This window comes from Portunus trituberculatus, chromosome 33 (genome assembly GCF_017591435.1).
Source record: "Portunus trituberculatus isolate SZX2019 chromosome 33, ASM1759143v1, whole genome shotgun sequence".
Lineage (NCBI taxonomy): Eukaryota > Metazoa > Arthropoda > Malacostraca > Decapoda > Portunidae > Portunus > Portunus trituberculatus.
The window spans coordinates 15,360,978-15,381,110 of NC_059287.1; the positions used below are offsets into that span (position 1 = coordinate 15,360,978).

At 39.9% G+C, this 20,133-nt stretch overlaps 3 protein-coding genes across 4 annotated transcripts; 2 read left to right on the forward strand and 1 right to left on the reverse strand.

The window, feature by feature from the left end:
- Window positions 1–1,102: 1,102 nt before the first annotated feature.
- On the forward strand, window positions 1,103–10,852 carry LOC123512210 (nodal modulator 1-like). Its single transcript, XM_045268456.1, is given in 13 exon segments — window positions 1,103–1,271; window positions 1,597–1,696; window positions 2,166–2,294; window positions 4,203–4,382; window positions 4,646–4,799; window positions 5,122–5,348; window positions 5,916–6,084; window positions 6,692–6,824; window positions 7,438–7,578; window positions 7,689–8,954; window positions 9,382–9,469; window positions 9,471–9,554; window positions 9,792–10,852. Coding segments are annotated over 13 exon segments (3,465 nt in total). The 5' UTR covers window positions 1,103–1,128; the 3' UTR covers window positions 10,443–10,852.
- A 140-nt stretch (window positions 10,853–10,992) lies between these two features.
- LOC123512211 (protein FAM92A-like) lies at window positions 10,993–17,194 on the forward strand. Of its 2 annotated transcripts, XM_045268457.1 has the most exons (9): window positions 10,993–11,962; window positions 12,583–12,684; window positions 13,196–13,324; window positions 13,563–13,743; window positions 14,104–14,238; window positions 14,523–14,612; window positions 15,201–15,233; window positions 15,748–15,870; window positions 16,455–17,194. In XM_045268457.1, exons 1-9 carry the CDS (start codon window positions 11,928–11,930, stop codon window positions 16,536–16,538), a joined length of 912 nt encoding a protein of 303 aa, XP_045124392.1. In that variant the 5' UTR covers window positions 10,993–11,927; the 3' UTR covers window positions 16,539–17,194. The 2 variants fall into 2 exon arrangements, with proteins under 2 accessions (XP_045124392.1, XP_045124393.1); XM_045268458.1 differs by lacking the exon at window positions 15,201–15,233.
- Window positions 17,195–17,289: 95 nt separating this feature from the next.
- Window positions 17,290–20,039, reverse strand: LOC123512213 (DNA-directed RNA polymerase II subunit RPB7). Its single transcript, XM_045268461.1, has 8 exons — window positions 19,804–20,039; window positions 19,086–19,195; window positions 18,845–18,935; window positions 18,460–18,579; window positions 18,157–18,222; window positions 17,984–18,055; window positions 17,754–17,787; window positions 17,290–17,429 (listed from the first exon to the last, which is right to left on the reverse strand). The coding sequence occupies exons 1-8, from the start codon at window positions 19,813–19,815 to the stop codon at window positions 17,416–17,418; spliced, it is 519 nt and encodes a 172-aa protein (XP_045124396.1). The 5' UTR covers window positions 19,816–20,039; the 3' UTR covers window positions 17,290–17,415.
- Between the last annotated feature and the right edge of the window lie 94 nt (window positions 20,040–20,133).

Sequence of the window (20,133 nt, forward strand, 5' to 3'; positions counted from 1 at the left end):
GTTTTCACCTAATACATATTTCCACTTCTATCGCTGCACGTGAATGGAATAGTCTCTCTCTCTCTCTCTCTCTCTCTCTCTCTCTCTCTGAGGTGTTGCAGGCCGTTTTGAGGGTGTTTTGGGATAATTTTTAATGTTTTAAGTTGTTTGGCTGTGTGTGGAAGGCTGAATTGTTTTTTTTTTTTTTGTACGCAGGCTTTTTCTAGCTAGTGAGTTTTGGGTGTGTTTATTGGGATATTGAGGTATTGTATAATGTTTTGAGTGTGTTTTGCGAATTAATTTTGAGTGTTTTAAGTAGTTTGGGTGTGTTTTGTGGTGTGGAGTGGTATTGATTGGTGTATATCATGTGTGTCGTTTGAGTTCTAAGTGTGTTTTCTGGTATTTTGAGGTGTTGCATAGTGTTTTGAGTGTGATTTGGATGTAGTTTTGAGTGTTTCAATTAAAGTGAAGTGGATGTGTGAAAGCAGAGTTCTGAGTGTATTTTGGTATTATGTGTGGGTCTTCTGTGTATTTCATTATTACGAGAGGCTTATTGTGTGTAAATGCATACGTCTGTTAATATTTACATACATGTATATTCATACATTATTGAAATTCCTTGAGAAAAGCCGGATTTCCTTAGATTTCTTTTGATAGATTTTTACATTTCCTTAAAAACTTTTTTCTGTAACAGAAATTTCCTTAATGCTAGGAATTTTCTTGAAAGTGGAAACACTGAGCCCAATGTAGCGCTGGCTATACCCACTAAGTAGGTTGCTCAATAATAGCCCAATGTAGCCCAATGATCAGCCCAATGTAATACCGATTTTTCTTTTGTGTAAGAGGAAAAATCTTACCAAGGACAACAAAAAAACAATTAAAATCATACTTAGATGCAGGTAGTGCTATTAGACCTTGCTGGGAGTAGATTATCAAAGAGGTTGAATCTACCGAAATCTCCTTGTAGATGATCGTTTCGGCTTGTGTGTACCATGTAAGCTCTCATGAAAATAATCAAGTGTTCTAGTTACCAAAACATTTACTTTTCTGTGGAGATTTATTAGAAAAATAAACGACTATAACTGAAAATTGAGGACTAGGCTTGGACCGAAGTAACTTGTCATCGGAGTCTCTAAAGTAGATGTCAACATGCCGGCGATCAGGTGGCTGCCGCCTTCACTTTTATTATTCACCTTCCTGTGGACTCTCTGCCTCGGGAATGACTTTTTGGGCTGCGGGGGATACGTGAGGAGCGATGTGGACATTAATTACGCTCAAGTTGGTGTTAAATTGTAAGTATTTTGTCAAGAGGAGAGATTTAGAGTGAGGGGAAGTCGGTGCTCTTGTGTGTTCCTCGTCTCCTTTCCTCCCTCCTCCCTCTATTCCACTGAGTGTTTATTAATAAATTTTGGAGGTACTGCTTGTTGTATGCAGTGACAGTAGCTTCACGCGTAGGTGGTGGCTGGTGGCTCTAGGGTGTGTTGAAACTGCTGGAGGCTACAATGTTGGGTGTAGTTAATAAGTTACCTAGTAATCCTTGGAGGGGGTCGTGGGGAGGCGTAGACCTTGTGTGGAAGATACATACCTGCTTAATATTTCCATGTCTCTCCATTGCAGGTACACAAAGCAGGGAAACTTGAAGTATGAGACAGAATGTGCTCCAAACAACGGCTATTATTTCATGCCTATTTACGACAAGGGCCAATACATCATTAAGGTAAGTAAAATGTGTCAAAATGCAGTACAGTAGTAGAAACTATTTTTTTCTTTATCTATTTTACTTATGCTGTAAAATGTAATATAATTTCATGTCATGCTCTAATTAATGTACAGTCAGCTCCCCACCTCATGAAGCAGTTTTATACCTACAAAAGTGACATCTGTCATCGTATTTTCATGGTAGCTGTTAATGGCTAAAGCTGCCTTCCTCTCTGCCTCCACACCCCCCTCCCAGTCCATCTACCTTTGAATTGACATGTTGCTCTAGGTAGGATAGGAAGGCTGCTTCAAGTCAGGAGCCATTTATATATACAAACAAATGTTTTATGAATGCTATCAGTGATGAACAAAATTATTTACCTTCATAGGTGATATGAAAAGTAGCAATTATGATTTCCATTCTTATATGCCAACTGGAGAAATAGTGTTATTTTACTCTCTCTCTCTCTCTCTCTCTTTCTCTCAAGGTGTCTCCTCCTTCGGGTTGGAGTTTTGACCCGGAAGAAGTGTCAGTGACAATTGATGGAGAGACAGACGCCTGCAGCCAAGGGAAGGATATCAACTTCCACTTCAAAGGCTTTGCTGTGATAGGCAAGGTTAGTAAGAAACTTTTGATGAAGAATCAGCTTAGTTCATTAAAACATTCAAATAGAGAAATGATATTGTAGGCATTCTTAGAATTAATTATTTGAGAAACTGTTTTATTCTTAATCTTCTTTTGCCATAAAGAATGTTACTTTGAGATTATATTGTACCACCTGTTGCCATTAATAGTGTTACTTTGAACGTTGTTATCAAAAGAGTGTTATTTTAAGAACTTGCATTCTCCGAATACTATGTTAAAGACAGTGTTATTTTAAACTTAAATTTTCCGAATACTGTGTTACTTTGAACCTTCTGTTGTCCAAGGTGAATATTCTCTCTTAAACTGTGCGTGATGCAAACTTTAGAATGTTTTAATGCTAATTATTTCAGGTAGTGGGGAAAATCGGACCGTCCAACGAACCGGTACAATTCGGACCGCCTCATTCTTATTTACTGTAAATTCATATATAAATTTCTTTTTGAAGTTTTGAGCATTTCACGATAGAAAGTAACTATTTTCACATTTCTTGTGCAGGTTTGATAAAAAAAAATTGATACAGGAAAGAAATTACAATTATATGACTGAAAACACTGAATCGTAGCCAAAAAAAAAGTGCGGCAAAGTTTGTTTATCAAATCAGTGGTTTTGGCGAACTTTGTTGTGGCGGTCAGATGCGGCTAACTATCCTCTTCCAAATTGATGATTATAGTGTGTTTTACCTCTACTTTAACATGATTTCATCAGCAATACTTTATTTAGCTTTGTTTTCTCACAATTGATGCTCGCTTTTTGGTTTAATTTACCCCGGTAAGGAAAATGCGGTTGGGGGAAATCGAACCGGTAGTTTTTAGTTTGTTTATATTTTGAGAATATGCATTAATATTTTGCCCTGTGCCATCTTTGGCTTATAAAGGGGATTGCTTAGACTCATTATATACCCAATAATGATTATTAGGATAATTAGGGTAATTTAGGGAAATTTTTAATGAAGACTATAAGCATATAAAGGACTTCAAAATGCTAGGAATTATCCGCTCACACTCTCTCTACAGGCTAGCGAGCGATAGCGAGCTCAATAATCTATAGAAAAATGAATGTGGAAACCAATGAGCAGTATTTTTATACAAAAAATCAGCTCCCTGTTGCTCGCTAGCCTGCAGAGTGGGAAGGAAAATTAACGTGACCAGTCTTTTGACACCCTGAGCCTATACCCTGTTTTTACTCAGCTGATCCTCTTTCGTCTGCTAGGAGTGCCCATTAGTAATATATATGCATATAATCTGCTTATTATATGCTTATGTATCACTTCATAGGGACCTTATAAAAGTACCTTTCACATTCAGAATAAATAATCTTCTTACTGAATACAATAACTTCAAGTGTTACACCAAAACATTGGCTAAAGTAGCCAAGTAAATGAGTAGGCTATGTAGTCTATGAGTAACAGTTTTTTGTTCTACACTGTTTCTTGCCATTGATTTTGTTATTTTGAATGTGAAAGGCTCAATGTTTATGAAATAAAACTTTTTATTTTTTTGAGGAATTATATCCATTTTTATATATATATATATATTTTTGCATTTATAAAGGGTGGTTCAAATTACCCCATGGGTGGTTTAGTTTACCCCAGTGGGGGGATTCACATTACCCCATTTTTTTGATAACTGAACCACACATTACTTCAAAGCTGAAGAATCTGCTATGAATGATTTTTTTTTTTTTTTTTTGTTAGTGATTTAAAGGCAATAACTTGCTTATGTTTTCATAAAATTTTTGTAAGTTTATCTTAATAAATGTGGGAACAGTATCAAAGTTTGTCAAAACCTGGTCCAAATTACCCTGGTCGACACTAGTGTTATTTAGAACCTACTGTTGCTGTGAGTGAGTGTTCCCTATTAGCTGAATCCATTTGTTGCAGGTTGTCAGCATTGGCAGCACCTCTGGCCCTGAGGGAGTGACTGTGTCCCTGCACCGGGGAGACGCCCTCATCCAGACAACACAGACCTCCGCTGACGGCTCATATGTGTTCACACCACTGTCATCGGGGAAGTACACAGTGGTGGCAACACACTCAACCTGGACACTTATCAAGAGCAAGGTTAGATTTGGGTTCAGTTGGTGAAGTGTTCTTGTTTTTATGGTCTGCCAGCTATTGAGAAGATTACATGTGAGTTCAACTGGTGAAAATTGTCTTGATATGCCCAGATAGCCATCAGGAAGGTTAGATTTATGTTGAACTGGTCATGTGTTCTTATGGTCAACCAGAAAAAAAAACTAAATAGGCAAAAGAGAAAATGAGGGACAAAGAAAAAAAAGACCATACCTTGCTAGCTGTCTATTAATATGCCCCTCTCCCAACAGGTGACAGTGGAAGTTGCCGATGAGAATGGTGATGCTGGTGCCTCCATAGTGGTGGGTGGGTACTCCCTCTCAGGAAGTGTCATAACTGATGGACAGCCAACCTCAGGAGTCAACTTTATCCTCCACTCTCAGGATGCCTTGGCAGCACAACCAGGTCAGGTGTTTGGGATTTACCAGTGGAAGTGTGTGTAAAAGTCATTGAAAGGGACAGTCTTGTGGACTACCCTACTACACCATTGGACCTTACACATTGCACTCCTGGCCACATACCTTTGACATAACACAAAAGAGTGATAAGTGATTGCTTGTTTATGCAGGGAGGGAAACATAGAGTGAAGGCAGATGAAGTTATGTTTTCTGGGAATGAGAAAGCTGTGTCCCTTGTCTTGACTAGTCCTTATTTTTGTGAAGACAGCCTTGGTATATGTGTCTCTAATTGTATGTATCAATTCTTTATCATGGGCACATCTTTGCAGCCTGCACCCTTGGAAGCCCAGCAGGGTACGAGAACACGTTGGGTCTACCAGCTGTGTGTTATGTGGTGTCTGATGCTGCTGGCTCCTTCACCTTTGGCCTGGTGTCTCCAGGAGTGTACATGTTGGCTCCTTACTTCCACTCCCCCACCACCAAGTATGAGGTGACGCCAAGCAAGCTGGAGGTGGTGGTGGCTCACAATGATTTTGTGCTTCAGCAGCCATTCAAGGTAACTCATGATTGTGTTGCTTGTATGTCTCAGTCTTGAATAGGAACTGAGGAGTGATAAGTTAGTGTGACTGCTATGATGTGAGGAAGTTTAGTGAGTGTGTGTGCATGTGTGTGTGTTTGTCTTACTGTCTCAAATGAGATCTGAGAAGGGGTAAGGTAGCTTGATTTTGGGATGTGATGTGAAGAAGAATGTGTGTGAGATTTGTTTGTGATTGATTGCTGTGTCTCAATCTTTGATATGTGGTGTGATGTGAGGAATTGTGTGTGCTTATACAAAATCTGCCATGTGTAGAGTCTTTTGGCTTTCTAAAACTTCAATTATTGTGCTCAAGCTTGATGAAATTACATTAAATAGAACTAAGAAGGAACCAGTTCTCAAAGAGTGGTAGATGCATGGAATAGACTCAGTCAGCAGATTGTTAATGCTGAATCATGAGGGAGCTTTAGAAGATTAATCAGGCTTATGAATGAGGATAATAGGTGGAAATAGGTAGTTATGCTTCATACAGGGAACTGCCACATGTACACCTGACAGCTTGCACCACCACTTGTTTTCTCATGTCAGGTGGAAGGGTTCAGCATGAGTGGCAGGGTGACCAAGAGTCCTGGCGGGGAGGTCATTGCTGGTGCCAAGGTTCTGCTGGATAAAGTGAGGGCAGCAGTGACTGATGAGAATGGTCTTTACTACTTTGAGAACATCCAGTCTGGGAAACACAAGATTAAAGTAACTGCAGGTATGTGAGTTGTATTTTGTTGAGGGTTTTATGGTTTTATGTCTTTATTGCTTCATTGAAATCAAAATAGATACAGGAATGTGGGTCTGAAAGTAGCCTAGCTTGTGGTTGTATCTTTATTGCTTTGAGAACATTCAGTCTGGGAAATGAGAGGCTGAAATGACTGCAGGTATGTATTTGGTTGAGTTTTCTGTGGATTGTATGTTGATTGTGTAGATGGAGAATAGATACCTTCACTCTTCATCAAGTTTGTATCATATCAGAAATCTTATTATCTCTCTGATTGAGAATGCTGAATTAATGTAATTTAAAAGACACATTAGATGCCACACAATTTAGAAAGATGTATTTAAGTGAATGTATTGACTTGCCTACAAAAATTAGTATTGTTGGCGATGTTTGAGTTTGAGGAAGCTGCAAAAAAGTTGACAATAATTTTAAGTCAAGTTTTTGTCTGCTTTGAGAAGCTTTAGTTTGAGGAAGGTGTGATAAATATATCTAACATACACACACTAAAGCTTTTATGTATCGTAGACAAGCTTGAAATTAGAGAAGCTGTAGTATATTTATTTGACATACATATAGTAAGGTTTTTTATGCTTCGTAGACAAGCTTGAGTTTGAAGAAGCGACAGTGAATATCAGCCCTAAGCAGCCAGTGGTGGGTGACCTCTCTCCTGTGAAGTATGAAGTGTGTTTCTCTGTCACTGTGGAGAAGACAGCATCCCACAGCGGTCCCTGGTGAGTAAGTGTGTATTGTGTGTGTGTGTGTGTGTGTGTCGAGTGGCCTGTATTCAGAAATGCTGTGCTCTCACCATGACTGTTTTCAAAGGCCACAGAAATGTTTAGCCAGATTCTCAAGGAGTGTTTCTTCTGTTAAGAATGTAGAAATCTTGTTGATTGTTAATATCTTAAAAACCATTTGAAAATACCCTTAACCCCTTCAGTATCATGAAGCACATTCCTATTCATTCTGCTTACTATAGGGGATTATATAGGTACAGCTTCAGAAACTCATGTGGGGATTAAAATTGCGAAGACTCTAGCCATTCATCTTTTAACCTCTATAGATCCTTCCTAATGTCAATAAAATGGTCTAATTGCACACTAATCTGAAGGTAAAAATGTGTTGCAGTATTGAAGGGGTTAAAGACATTGTAACTTTAACCAAAAGCTTCTGATGTAGTGATGATGCATCCAAAAGTATTTCAGAATATGAGTCATTGGCTTAGGAACCTTTGCCCTTGATGATTTAAGTATTCCATGGTTCTTAAACTAATAAGAGCATTGTTGAGTGGTGTGGAATGTGTTATATATTATAGATTCTGGTATAATTTCATGTGCCTTGCTCCAGGACCATCAAGATAACAGGGGATGCCAAAGCTATTCAGACCTTGCAGACAGATGTGGATGGCCGAGGCTGCAGCTTCCTCACCCCTGGGTCCTACTCTGCCTCAGTGAAGCTTTCCCAGGCAGCAGATGAGGCAGGCATGAGGTGAGCTGCTCTCATGCCTCCATTTAACCACTGTGGAAATTTACCATCCTCTTTATTCCCTTACATTTGCCAAACTTCTTGGTTGCTATTGATGTGTTCCTCTGTTGCAGATTTGGTCCTCTTGAGCATCTGTTCAGTGTTGTCTCAGACCCTATTGGAGAGCTGGCCTTCTCACAGTTCCTGGGTGAAATATCAGGGAGGATCTCATGTTTGGAGGAGTGCCCCACCCTGACAGTGACCCTCCAGCCTGCCCAGGGGAGATCTGGAGCTCCAACCAGTGTGACTGCCAAGGATGGGGTTTTCTCTATTTCTGAGGTGGTTCCTGGGTCTTATCTGCTCAGTGTGCAGAAAGATGACTGGTGCTGGAAACTCAAGACAATTCCAGTGACTGTAAACACACAGAATGTTGAAGTGTCTTTGGAACAAGTGGGTTACCAGCTCACCCTTGCCTCTTCCCATGAAACCACCCTCAGCTACACCACCACCACTGGCGCCTCGGGTACCATCGTTGCTCAGAGGGGAAGTACACTGGTCTGCATGTCTGGGCCAGGCGTGTACACCCTCACACCAGTCGGCTGCCATAAGTTTGGATCCACCCAAATTAATTGGAACACTTCCACTCCAAACTTGGTCACCCTCTCTGCCACCAAACACCAACTGACTGGCACAGTGCGGGCAACAGAGGTGGCGCCATTCACTGTTGAGGTTCACTCTGGCAGCAAGACAGTGTTGGGCCCTCTCAACCCATCCTCAGAGGACCCACACCTATATGTCTTTGAGCTGTGGGTGCGTGAGGGGGAGACCATCACCCTGACCCCCGGCTCCCCGACCAACCTGTACCAGTACGAACCGAGCTCCCACACCCTGACCATGCCTGCTGACTGTGTGCTCAACGCTGTCACCTTCCGGGCCGAACGAGCTCTCTTCATCCATGGCAAGATCACTCCACCGGTCTCTGGGGTCACCGTCACTGTGGAGGGCAGCGGCAAAGTGTACACCTATACCTCCGATGCTGACGGGAAGTATGTGGCTGGACCGTTGGATAATTCAGTGGAATACTCTGTCAGTGCTGAGAAGAGAGGCTATGTCATGAATGCACTGAGTGAGAAGGGACACTTTGAGGCATACAAGCTGGCGGAGATCGTGGTGGAGGTGAAAGACGAGGACGGGACACCACTTCCCGGAGTCCTCTTGTCAATGTCTGGAGGGAAGAGTTACCGGCAGAACAGCCTGACAGAGAACGACGGCACAATTGCCTTCCTTTCCTTGACCCCCGGCGACTACTTCCTGCGGCCTATGATGAAAGAGTATATGTTTGAGCCAGCCTCCAAGATGGTCAGTGTGGCAGAGGGAGCCACCATCATTATCACCATCAGGTACCAACCCAACTCACATTCCCTCTGAGTTAAACTGTGGAGAGTGACAGGCCTTGTAATGTGTAGAAGGGAATACTTTGTTATCTTTATCTACTTGCTTGTCATAATTGAAATATTTGTCTGGTTGTTCATATACCAGGCTTTCATTCCCATTCACACACGCACACACACATGCACACGCACATGCACACACACACACACACACACACACACACACACACACACACACACACACACACACACACACACACACACACACACACACACACACACACACACACCATGGGGGGAAAGGGAGTTAATAGGAATATATTTTACATACATCAGTTTTCTGTGTGTGAAAGTAATATGATCTTCAGCATATAAAACAGTCTATATTTCTAAATTTTTTCTTTGTTCTTTTCTTCCAATGAACCACCTTCTGCAGAGGGTCCCGGGTGGCCTACAGTGTTTATGGACACACCGTCTCGCTGAGTGGTGAGGCAGAGACTGATGTGGTGGTGGAGGCGGTGGGACAGGGGATCGGAGTGTGACCAGTACCAGGAGGAAGCTGTGTCTGATGCACAGGGCGCCTTCAGGATTCGGGGACTGTATCCTAAGGTATGGTTACAGATCCTATGGGCTTAAGTATCTGTGTTTATTTGTCTTTGTCTATTAATGTCTTTGTTTTCTAATTTATAGCTATGTACAGATCCTACAGTGGTTAATGGTGACATCATGACTAACACCACATTACTTTCATTGATATATTCTTTATAACCACACATGCTTGGCCAGTAGAATGGTACATCATCTGTGGGACCTGACTAACACTGCCTGATCCCCATTTACTTCCAGTGTCAGTATGAGCTAAGGCTGAAGAAAGGCAATGGCATAAACCTTCATGTGCAGAGAACCCTTCCCTCCACACGCTCAGTTCACGCCGACAATAAAGACGTGCGTGATCTGAAACTCATCGTGTTGCGGCCGTTCAACCAGATGGATGTGGCAGCTAAGGTGGACACAGACCCCCAGCACTTGTCCTCCCTGGTGGCTCAGCTGTACCGGGAGGACCTACCAGACTCCCCCATTCAGACCATCAAGCTTGGACTGCACCCTTACTTCATGCTTCCCCCAATGACTGCTGATAGACGCACGTACTTCCTGCGCCTCGAGTCCAATTTGCCATCCTCCCAGTATCAGTACTCAGTCTCAGAAGTCTCATTCGTGGCAGACTCTGCATTTAAACACCTCAATTTAAGTTTCAAGCCAACGCTGAGAAGTGTGGATGCTGAAATGAGTCAGGGAACAGTAGTGGGCTTTGCTACCGCCATTATATTGGTGATGCTTGCTTTCAATTACGACAAGATGGGATCCTTGATGGAGAAGGTGTCGCATGTTGTGACCACCGTGACGGCTCCTCGAGTTGTCCAGAAGTCCTCATCAGCGATGTCTGAAGTGCCGTCCACTGAGACGGGAAGGAAGAGAGTCAAGCCAAGAAAAGTTTGATGTATCAGGAATGTAAAGATTTTTGTTGTTATGAGTGTAAATTTTTATTGTTTGTTCCATCTTGTTTTATTTAATGTGTAAATATTTAGCAAGTGTTGCCTGTGTGCTGCAAGGAGTAGGTATCTTTCTTTTGAGTGTTTGTTTCTCCTGTCTTTCCTGAGTGCGGCGTTGTGTGACATGTTTGTGTAATAGACAATGGAAAGTTGTGAATGTTTGTGCAAATATTAATTGTAAGTACTGTTATGATCTGTGTAAGGTGTATTGCAGTCTTTCCTCATTAGTCTCATGCTCATGATTGTATAGTTCTACAAACATTACAAAAACAATTGTAAATGTCTTCAAAAGCACAAACTTCATGTAGTGAATCAAATAATCAAAGTTGTTCTTTTAAATAAACTTTGTGGAATTAATTTAATCCTCTGAAGGGTCTTTCCTCTCCATTTCAACCTAAACTTTGAATCTAGTTCTTTTCTATCTCACTTTTTTGGTATTGATAATGTTTATGTGTCTTTTGATCTCATGCGGGGATTTGAAATGTTGTGCTTTGTTTTGCCACACCCCTCATCCTTCTCACCACCACTGGCACCACATCACCATTCCCATGCTCCTCCCCCTATGTTTCTCAGTGTCATTGATAAATATTCATTGTAGTGCAGTATTTTATTTATATAGAAGACAGAGTAAGATGTATCAGCAAGGAAGGCAGAGAGGAGGGCAAAGGCAAAGAGGTATCTTTATATTTCCAGTGGCAGATTAATAAGATTTCTTTATTATTTAGCAGGAGAAAGACTTGAGAATCTGGCTTATCATCTATGTAGCCTTTGAAAATGGTTATGGTGAGCAAGCAAAGTGTTTCTGGGCAAATGATTCCTAGGAACATGTCATTCGTGTAGTGTTTGTTGGTTGCCATGGTAATGTTTGTTTGGTTGCCATGGTGATGCAACACAGACACACACACACACACTATCATGTTTCATTAGAAGTATCCACACTAAGACAAAGCTCAGCATATATTGTAATGTTTGTAAACTTGATATGGATGAGAAAGGGAGATAAATGATGCTGATTCTCTGTTCTGCCTCAGTGAATCGCATCCTGACTTCCTGACTTGAGTGTTATCTCAACTAGAGAAGTTATTATAGTTTTCAAGGGTGTCTTCATGATCCCACTAACAGTTCAACAAGTATTCAGTATCTTTTCACCACTTCTTGATGCTTGAGTGGAGGTTAGCAGGTTTATAAGGAAGCATTCATGACCCTACTTTCAAAAACAAAAACTTTACCCAATCATTTCTGTGGACTTTGAAAACAGCCCTGAAAAATAAACAAAAATTGATTGACCTGTCTGAAGACGTGTAGCTGTCTTTGGGTGGAAAGCAAGGAGCAAGGATTCCATAAAGATATACGTTCATTGACTTGAGAGTGGTGTCCCATTACACTGCCAAAACCTCTCAGCAAGTCAAGTTCTGGGCAAGTTTAATAAGACATGTTCGGCAGTTCCAACAGTCTCAGCAAAGTTCAGTAAGTTATGTTCTTGTTTTGTTAAGTTAGTGTTAAGCTGCTGTAAGGAATAGCTGCCAGATTATGAATGTATTAATGCTGGTACTATTGATATATCTGACAGGGATTACTGTGTGTAGGCTTAAAGGATTACTGCATCTGTAGTTATTCTGGCGTGTGTTTCTCTACATGTTCACGTTGACTCACTGACTGATGGACTGTATTTAAGTTTTATGCATTGTGAACTGACTGATGGATCGATTGACTGATTGGCTGTATTCAATGTAGATTTGTTGACTTTTTTTAAGCTTCCTTTGTGTTCCTGATTGATTGAATAGCTGATTAACTCCTTCAGTACTGGGACACATTTTTTTCCATGAGTTTGGGTATGATTAAATTATTTTATTGACATTAGGAAGGGTCTATGGAAGTCAGAAGATTAATAGCCAGAGTCTTCACTATTTTACTCCCCACAAATTTTTGAGGCTGTATAAAGTTACCAAATAGTAAGCAGAATGAATATGCAAATGTATTATAGCACTGAAAGGGTTAATAGACTGATAGCAGACTGATTGACTGCATACATCTTATACTCCATCTTATGTTTTCTGCTGACTTGGTTTTCTCCCCATGATTCACAGTTCAGGGCAGATGAAGTTCATCCAGGAGAGAGTGGCAGGAGTGGAGAAGCATTTTGGCCAGATCTGCCGAGCCCTAGCTGCCTATGCTAAGAGGGAAGCAAAGTGAGTAGTGCAGAAATACATCTGATGCTTGAAATGTTCAGTGGAGTCATCATAATGCAGGGAGTCCTCAGTTTATGACAGTCTTGATTTCTGCTGTTTGGTGGTGGTGGTCATAGCATTGCTGGTTCCTGTATGTACATTCTCTTAGCTGATTTTTATTTTTTTTACTGATTTATTGAATTACTCTTCTATTCACTTTATGTTCTTCATGTTTTCCAGGTGCAACAATATTGAATTATTAGTTCTCTAGCATTAGTGTAGGTGAGTGACATAATGTAGGTACTCACTGAGGCTGGTTCCTCATCTTGGTATAGGAATAGAACTCATATTTTACTTCAACAGACTGGAGCGTTCAGATTAAAGAAATGTTCTCCAGTTTCAGAAACATTTCCTTATCATCTCAAATAACAAGGCAATAAAAGTCAAGTGTTATGTACCAAACAGTAATTAACAAAGACACACAGCGGAATAAATTGCAGTAATAGGGTAAAAAGTTACACTATGTCTGCAGGTTGCGTGACAAGGGTGATGAGGTGTCCAAGGCCCTGCTGGAGTATGGAGAGGTGGAGAGTCTTAACAAGAGCCTCAGGGCAGCTCTTTGTGAGACTGCTGATTCCCTCACTGCTGTCCAGGACTATAGGTGAGACCAAATAATCATACATGAACAAACTTTAAACTTGAGTCAGGCCATGTATGGCCATCACACAGGTGAGGTTTGATAAAAGCTTAGTACTTGTCCTGCCTTGCTATGTGGTCATTCAATCAAGTTTGTAAAGTGAGGAATGCCATGAAGTGTGTAACTTTTCATCTAAACATGAAGCTTGCAGAATAAGAAGTCCCATGAGGTGTGTTATACTAAAAAGTGTGTGGTGCTGCAGGGATGTCAAGGTGGAGCGGCTGGACACAAGGGTTGTAGAGGAGATCGCTGCTTACGGAGGCATTTGCCGGACTGCCAAGGATGAGCTGAGGCGTAGTTTTGACAGCCGGCAGCGAGAGATTGCCCACCGCCACAGCCTGGAGAAGACCAAAAGTCGCCACCCACAGAACAGGCAACAAATTGTGCGTGTTTCATCCTTTATTCAATGTCAGAGGGATGTTGGCATAAGCTAACAAAAAGAATGAAACAAAAGGCTCACTGAGGTGCCATTTCCTAAAGAAAGGTCAAAAGCATCATAAAAAATCCTCTCCCATGAAAGAGTAGAATTCATAGGAAGGAGGAAATACAGAAGCAGGCAGGGAGTTCCTAGACATGTTTTCAATGAGGGTGTTTTCTGTAATGGACATTAATTCAGATACTGTGTGGTACCTGCATGTTTATTTGTTGTTCAGGAAACATGAACATACACATCTTCTTTAGCAGTGTTGATGTTGTGGATTGACAGGCATGAAACACTGAAAGCTTCATTGTCCACTCGGCAGATCATTGCAGAGACCAAGCTGCAGAAGGCCACGACGGAAGCCCAGCGTTCCTGCAAGAATCTTGAGGACCAGATGGATCAGTTTGAGCAAAAGAAAGTCTCAGATTTAAAGAAGATTTTAAAAGAATTTATTCAGGTATTTTAAGAAAATTATGAAGGATCTAATTTCTTGAACTATGACAGTTTATGTAAGATGAATAATCAAAGAAGTCTTGTCATTTTGTCAACAATACACATAGAACTACATTACAACTAATTTCCTTTAATAGTAATCTCCAATATTATACCAAATACATAGAACAACCTTATTTTAATACAGAAATTTGTGAACATAAATTTCTTTGTATTTACATGTATGGATGTACTGAGCCATAAGTTCCTCACAAACACTGAATGTATGAGTGTTTGACATCTCCCCAGATTGAGTTGGCATTCCATGCCAAGGCACTGGAGCTATACACCCGCGCCTACAACCAGGTGTCTGCCATCGAGGAGGAGGAGGACCTGGAGGTGAGCCAAGAATACATGTGTACTGTTCATTATTATGTTGTTAGTTTATTGACAAAAACATTAAAGCAATACTCATCACATGAAACACACATTAACCATGATTGCTCCAAGTTTTATACAATTCACACATCCCTCATCTGTCAACACTTATCTTTAAAGTATCATCAGTAGAATAGTTGAAAATCAAATAGATAAGCTATTGAATACCAAGAATATTGATAAGAATATAACAGTGAGGAAACAAATAGTATATATAAGTGTGAGAAAATAAGTATGGTATTCATTGTAGCAGTGAGGAAACAATATGCAATTCATTATAACAGTGAGACACTAAACTGTTATCTATATACATATTTTGATTTTAGTCTGCAAATATTCTGTATGAAATTACTACCTTTGAAAATGTACACACAAATTACTATTATGTATACTGATTACTCTAAGCAAAATAACCCTGATTTGAAGAACTATCTTGTTTGAAATACATTAATTACTAGTAAAATTTTGCATGGGTGTCACAATGTTGATTATAGTTCATTGTGTAGCGCATGTCACCATTTCTCTATCCTCTGACCCTTGTTCTTGCAGGCATTTCGAAACGCAAGGGATGTCTTTGATGCGGTAATGCCTAACTCTGTGTTTCTTGTTGGTCTTGTCTCTCAAGAATGCTAATTGAGGTTCTGCTTCCACTTGTACCAATTTCAAGCTGATCATTTTAGATTTGTTTTCTCTTTTTATTCTAATCTTCATGCATTTGTTTATTGTATTTGTGCTCTGCTTGCCTGGTTGTGTTGTTCAAATGTGCTTCACTGATTTGTAATATATCCACTCTCCCTTCAGTTCTGTAGCTTTCAATACTTACTTTATCCATACTTCTTCCATTATTCTACTCACATTTCTAGCATTTTATACCCTTTTATTCCTTATTTTATTGTCTTACTCAGTGTTCATATTAGTTTTAGCTCTTTTATTCTTTTCTAGTTTACTTTCTTGGGAGTAGCAATCAAGCCACTCTCATATAATAATAATAATGATAATAATAATGATGATTGCGTACAGTTACCATAATGACTTAATGACAGAGCTAACTGTGTACATTTCCTTTTCAATGATCTGAGGTTTGTCATTCTTTCAGGAATTCCGCAATGCTCTGAAGGGCAATGCTGCAGGCCGGGCTGAAGCTGTTGGGGCGAGTGAAGGTTCCCCCCTCTCCCCTGTCATCCTAAACTCTCGCCACAGCAGACGCTCTCACAAAAAGGTAAACTCTCACCACAATAGACACTTAAAAATGTAAACTTTCACCTTAAGAAGCAGTGACTTACAGATCCAGGTGATTTGTAGAGTGCGTTGGTGTATCCTGGTATGGATGGCTTGCCTTGTAAATAAGTAGTAACATAGAATGACTCACTGTGATGGTGCGTTTGTGGTCTAGTCATACTTCTTTTAGCCATGCATTGTGAATAAGGTGCTACTGCAAATGTTTGTGGTGTATTTGTAGTATAGTCTTGTCTCTTATTTGAACCCAATGGTAATGGAAACAAGAACTAATTTTGGTTTACAACTTCACACTCTTGCTCTCATCTCTCATTATTCTTTCTATTATATTACTGTAACTTAATACATTATACCCTACTTTACCCCTTGTTACTAATGGAAATACTAGAGTGGTATATTATAGCTATGTTATTTGATTGTGAAGTGAATCTGTCCAGGAAAAACATGTGTTCCTGTCATTGCATCCATCACCAATGCATGTCCTAAAAATGTCTGAACTGTAATTCAAGTATACAAAATTGTTTCGTGGATAGCCTGACTTCAAACTTTCTTTTAATTTCTTTACAGCGTGACCTGAAGAAATCCATGGAGAAACTGCAGGTTGAGGACTATGAGGAAATCCATCAGAGTACGTCAAGTGAAGAGGACTAATGTGCTCATGTGTGGCTGGGTATATGCAAATCAACTGGCTTTACTTTCATCTTTCTGCCTGTCACACGAGGCAACCCAGATAAAGCAGCACACATTCATACACATGTTATGATTCACACTCTTAGCTCTGTGAGTCATTAGTGGAAAGGGATAATCTTGAGGAGCACCATACTACATCCCAGAGCCTTAGGCATAGCAAAGCTGGCCACATACTTCCACAGAAAGACCTGACAGCATCATGAGACTTTTCTGTCACATACCTACTTCAATCCTGACCCTGCAGCAGATACACAGTACTTAATACTTCAAATACTTATCATTGTAAATCATTATCATTGTTACAATTTTGTTGATTGTCATTTCCTTTACAGGGTGAGATAGTGTGTATGAAATATTGTTATAAAGACTTTGGCAGGTATTCTCTGCCCCAGGCCATCAACTGAAGCTGACCTAGTATTCTTTAGAGACCATGAATCACAGCAAGATGCACTTCACTTGCAAGGTAAAGCTACACATACATCTTTATTATAGTCATCATCATAATCATTGTCATCACTATCATTATTATAATCAATGTGTTGTAGGAAAAGTCACTTGAAATGTTTTGGTTTTTGTGTTACTTATGAATAAATTACTTGTGAGAATAGTCTTTATAATCAACTTGTTTGACATACCTTCAAGACAGCCACAGCCATATCAAGAATTCCAATTTTCTTAGAAAAAGAAAAGTCTATAATTCAAAACAACTAAATACAAAATTACTTTTATTTGAAATCACGTCAAAACTGACACAGTTTCTTTGAGATGAAAATGATATCTAAAGTAGACATGAATGACTAATGTTACAATAAAGGATGCAAGATGTGTCTGTTGCTCTTCAGCTGGTGAGACCTGGGGAGAAAAAAATAAGTGATTAAATAATCAACATTCCAAAAATTGTTAAGACTATTTCAGGTGCCCAGTATTTCCCCGCAGCAATATTTTTTGCTCAAACATCACCCATGATCATGTATTTTCTCTTCTCCCAGATGCTGATGCTATACATAGGCCTCATCCATCCTTGCATGGAATATTCCTGTTATATCATGAGGGGTCATTCTGTTACTTTACTTTTTTGTAGAGTAGAATGAAAATATTTTTACACTATAAACTCCTTCCTTAACCAACCATCTTCAATCTCTAATACAAAAAATAGGCAACTTAGCATCCACTCACCCAAGTAATCATCCATAAGTGTTCCAATGGCAAACTGAAAAACAAATAACAGTGATTATCATCCAAACTGAGTGGAGGAATGGCTAGTACGTTCTATCAACTTGTGTTAAAAGTTTACTCCTTTACAGTTTGAGATAAGAGGAATGCTGTCAGAAAGATCAACAAATAACAATATCATTAAACAATTGTGACTACACTGGTACAAGTATGTGATCTTTCATTAGACTTACTATGTCAGTAGCGTCAACTCTGGTGCCAACAATTTTCACTCTTATTTCGTCATCCTGTTGAATAACAACTTCCTGGAAGAAAATAATTATTATGTATATATATCTATTAATCTTAATATTCTACACATATGTATGCAAAATATAAAGGAAATAATTGTAGGAATGTTACTTACCTCATCTCTGCTCTTGTAGCACGGAGGGTTGGAGTTAGGATCAAATTCTAGATCCTGAGGGATTGACTGAAAGGAAAACAACAGTTCTTTTAAGTTGGATGTACATAACAAATCTGTGAGTGTTGATTGAACATTAATATCTTCAGTGTTCAATACATTTTGACAGGCAGCTGATAGAAATACATTTGAATATCCAGGTAAAACAGATGATGTGACCTGAAACTGAAACTGAACCTTAAGGGAGAAAAAACAAAATCTAGAAATTAATAGATTTAATCTTGCAAACTTTCTAAATCATCTTACATGTCTGGAGATGAAGCACTGCATGGGTCCAATTTCACAGAAGAGTCCAATCTTGTTGATTTGAGTGACAACAGCATCCAGCACCTCCCCTTTGAAGGGTCTGAACACGATGGCTTTGTACTGCAAGGGATTATGATGGACTGTTAATAATTCCCACTCTTATACTTAGAGATGAACAAGAAATGGTGCTATGACATGATCATGAATTATTTGAGAACCTGTCTGTCTTTCTATATACCAGAGTGGTAATCCAACATAGGGTAGTTCAGACAAGGTACAACATACTCATACAAATCATTCACATCCTTAGCCTCATTGGTCACTGGTGGATCTCCAAATATGAAACAAAAACCATTTCATTACTTTAGTGGTCATTGACACTCACCTTGATGGGGTACAATACGAATCCTCGGCCAACCTGAATCATGCCCGAGCCAATATGATCAATGGTGGTGACGGCGATGACGAACCCGTACCTGCGGCAATATTTGGATGGTTAAAGCCATAAAAAGAAGCTAAACATACTTGGTATAATATGAGGGCAATAAGGAAAATGGCATTGCATGAAGACATCATTTTGACAACAATCTGAACTTCAATACAAGCAACAGTCCACAGGTGCTCACTTTCCAGTACAGGTTCCCTCCACTTCAGTGAACAGCATCTGTCTCACAGTATCCATCAGCTGTGGCCCAAAGTAGCGAGGGTGCAGCAGAATCTCATGTTCCAGGGAGATCTGGTGATGGGAAATGTGTTAATTTCGATTCCAGCTGAGACATGCAAGTAGACAGTACCAGAACAACATAACCATTTCAATCTAAGAGCTTGGTTAGATTTTGATTCAGTTCATTAGTTTCATTACTAATTTCCTCATTGTACAAATCCTAAAAAGGAAAGAGACCCACTGAGGTGAAGGTCCCCAGAACTCCTAAGCTACCATTCTATGTAATGACTACTGCATGTCGTTCATCCCAATTTGAGCAATTTCAGGGGGTTGAAACCCTGATCTGTTTAGCGTCGGGCACCTTGCTTCCTTATCCTCCTCCCAAGTCACCATAGATGTTGTGCAGTGGAGTAATGACAGAAAAATTAGAGTACTTCATGAAATATAGATTGGATATCCAAATCCACCTAACCTAATGAGTCATGTATTAATAAGAAAGGATGTGAGATGGCACAAAATAAATGTTGGTTTATATAGGGTGAGAAACCTCCGAGTTCCTCATAGCATCAGGCAATGACTGGCCTGAGGGATGAGGCTGAGTGAGGCAGACCATGGCGTTCATATAAGCATTCCTCCCCTTCCACTATCCTCTATACAAGGAGCAAGCACGGAATACTTACATGGTAGAACATGATGAAAAACTGTATTTCCCAAGTACTGAAATATGGGAAGGTAAAAGGAGCACAACACAGCGTTAGTAGATGTAGATGCGGAGCTGTGCTGTTGCTGTTTTATGCCTTTGTAACGGCAGCTTCAGACGTATTGTTATTTTGTTTTATTTGTTCCTGTTGTTGTTGTATTTTCTTGTTATGTCTTGCTTTTCACATTTTATCTAATACTTTTTTTATTTTCTTTTAACTTGGCAATGTTTTCAAATAGTATAGCCGTCTTATTTAGCTTCACCTGCACATCAATCCACTGTCCTCCACACCGCCACCTTCAGTCCGCCA

Excerpts from the sequence above, each read along its gene's own strand:
- LOC123512211 (XM_045268457.1), top strand. The coding sequence starts at position 11,928 with ATGTTCGGCAGTTCCAACAGTCTCAGCAAAGTTCA. Across the intron at positions 13,744-14,103 it reads CACAGAACAGGCAACAAATT|ATCATTGCAGAGACCAAGCT; the intron begins GTGCGTGTTTCA and ends TCCACTCGGCAG. Across the intron at positions 15,234-15,747 it reads CAAGGGATGTCTTTGATGCG|GAATTCCGCAATGCTCTGAA; the intron begins GTAATGCCTAAC and ends TCATTCTTTCAG.
- LOC123512213 (XM_045268461.1), bottom strand. Across the intron at positions 18,056-18,156 it reads GCTACAAGAGCAGAGATGAG|GAAGTTGTTATTCAACAGGA; the intron begins GTAAGTAACATT and ends ATTTTCTTCCAG. Across the intron at positions 17,788-17,983 it reads GAGTTGACGCTACTGACATA|TTTGCCATTGGAACACTTAT; the intron begins GTAAGTCTAATG and ends TTTGTTTTTCAG.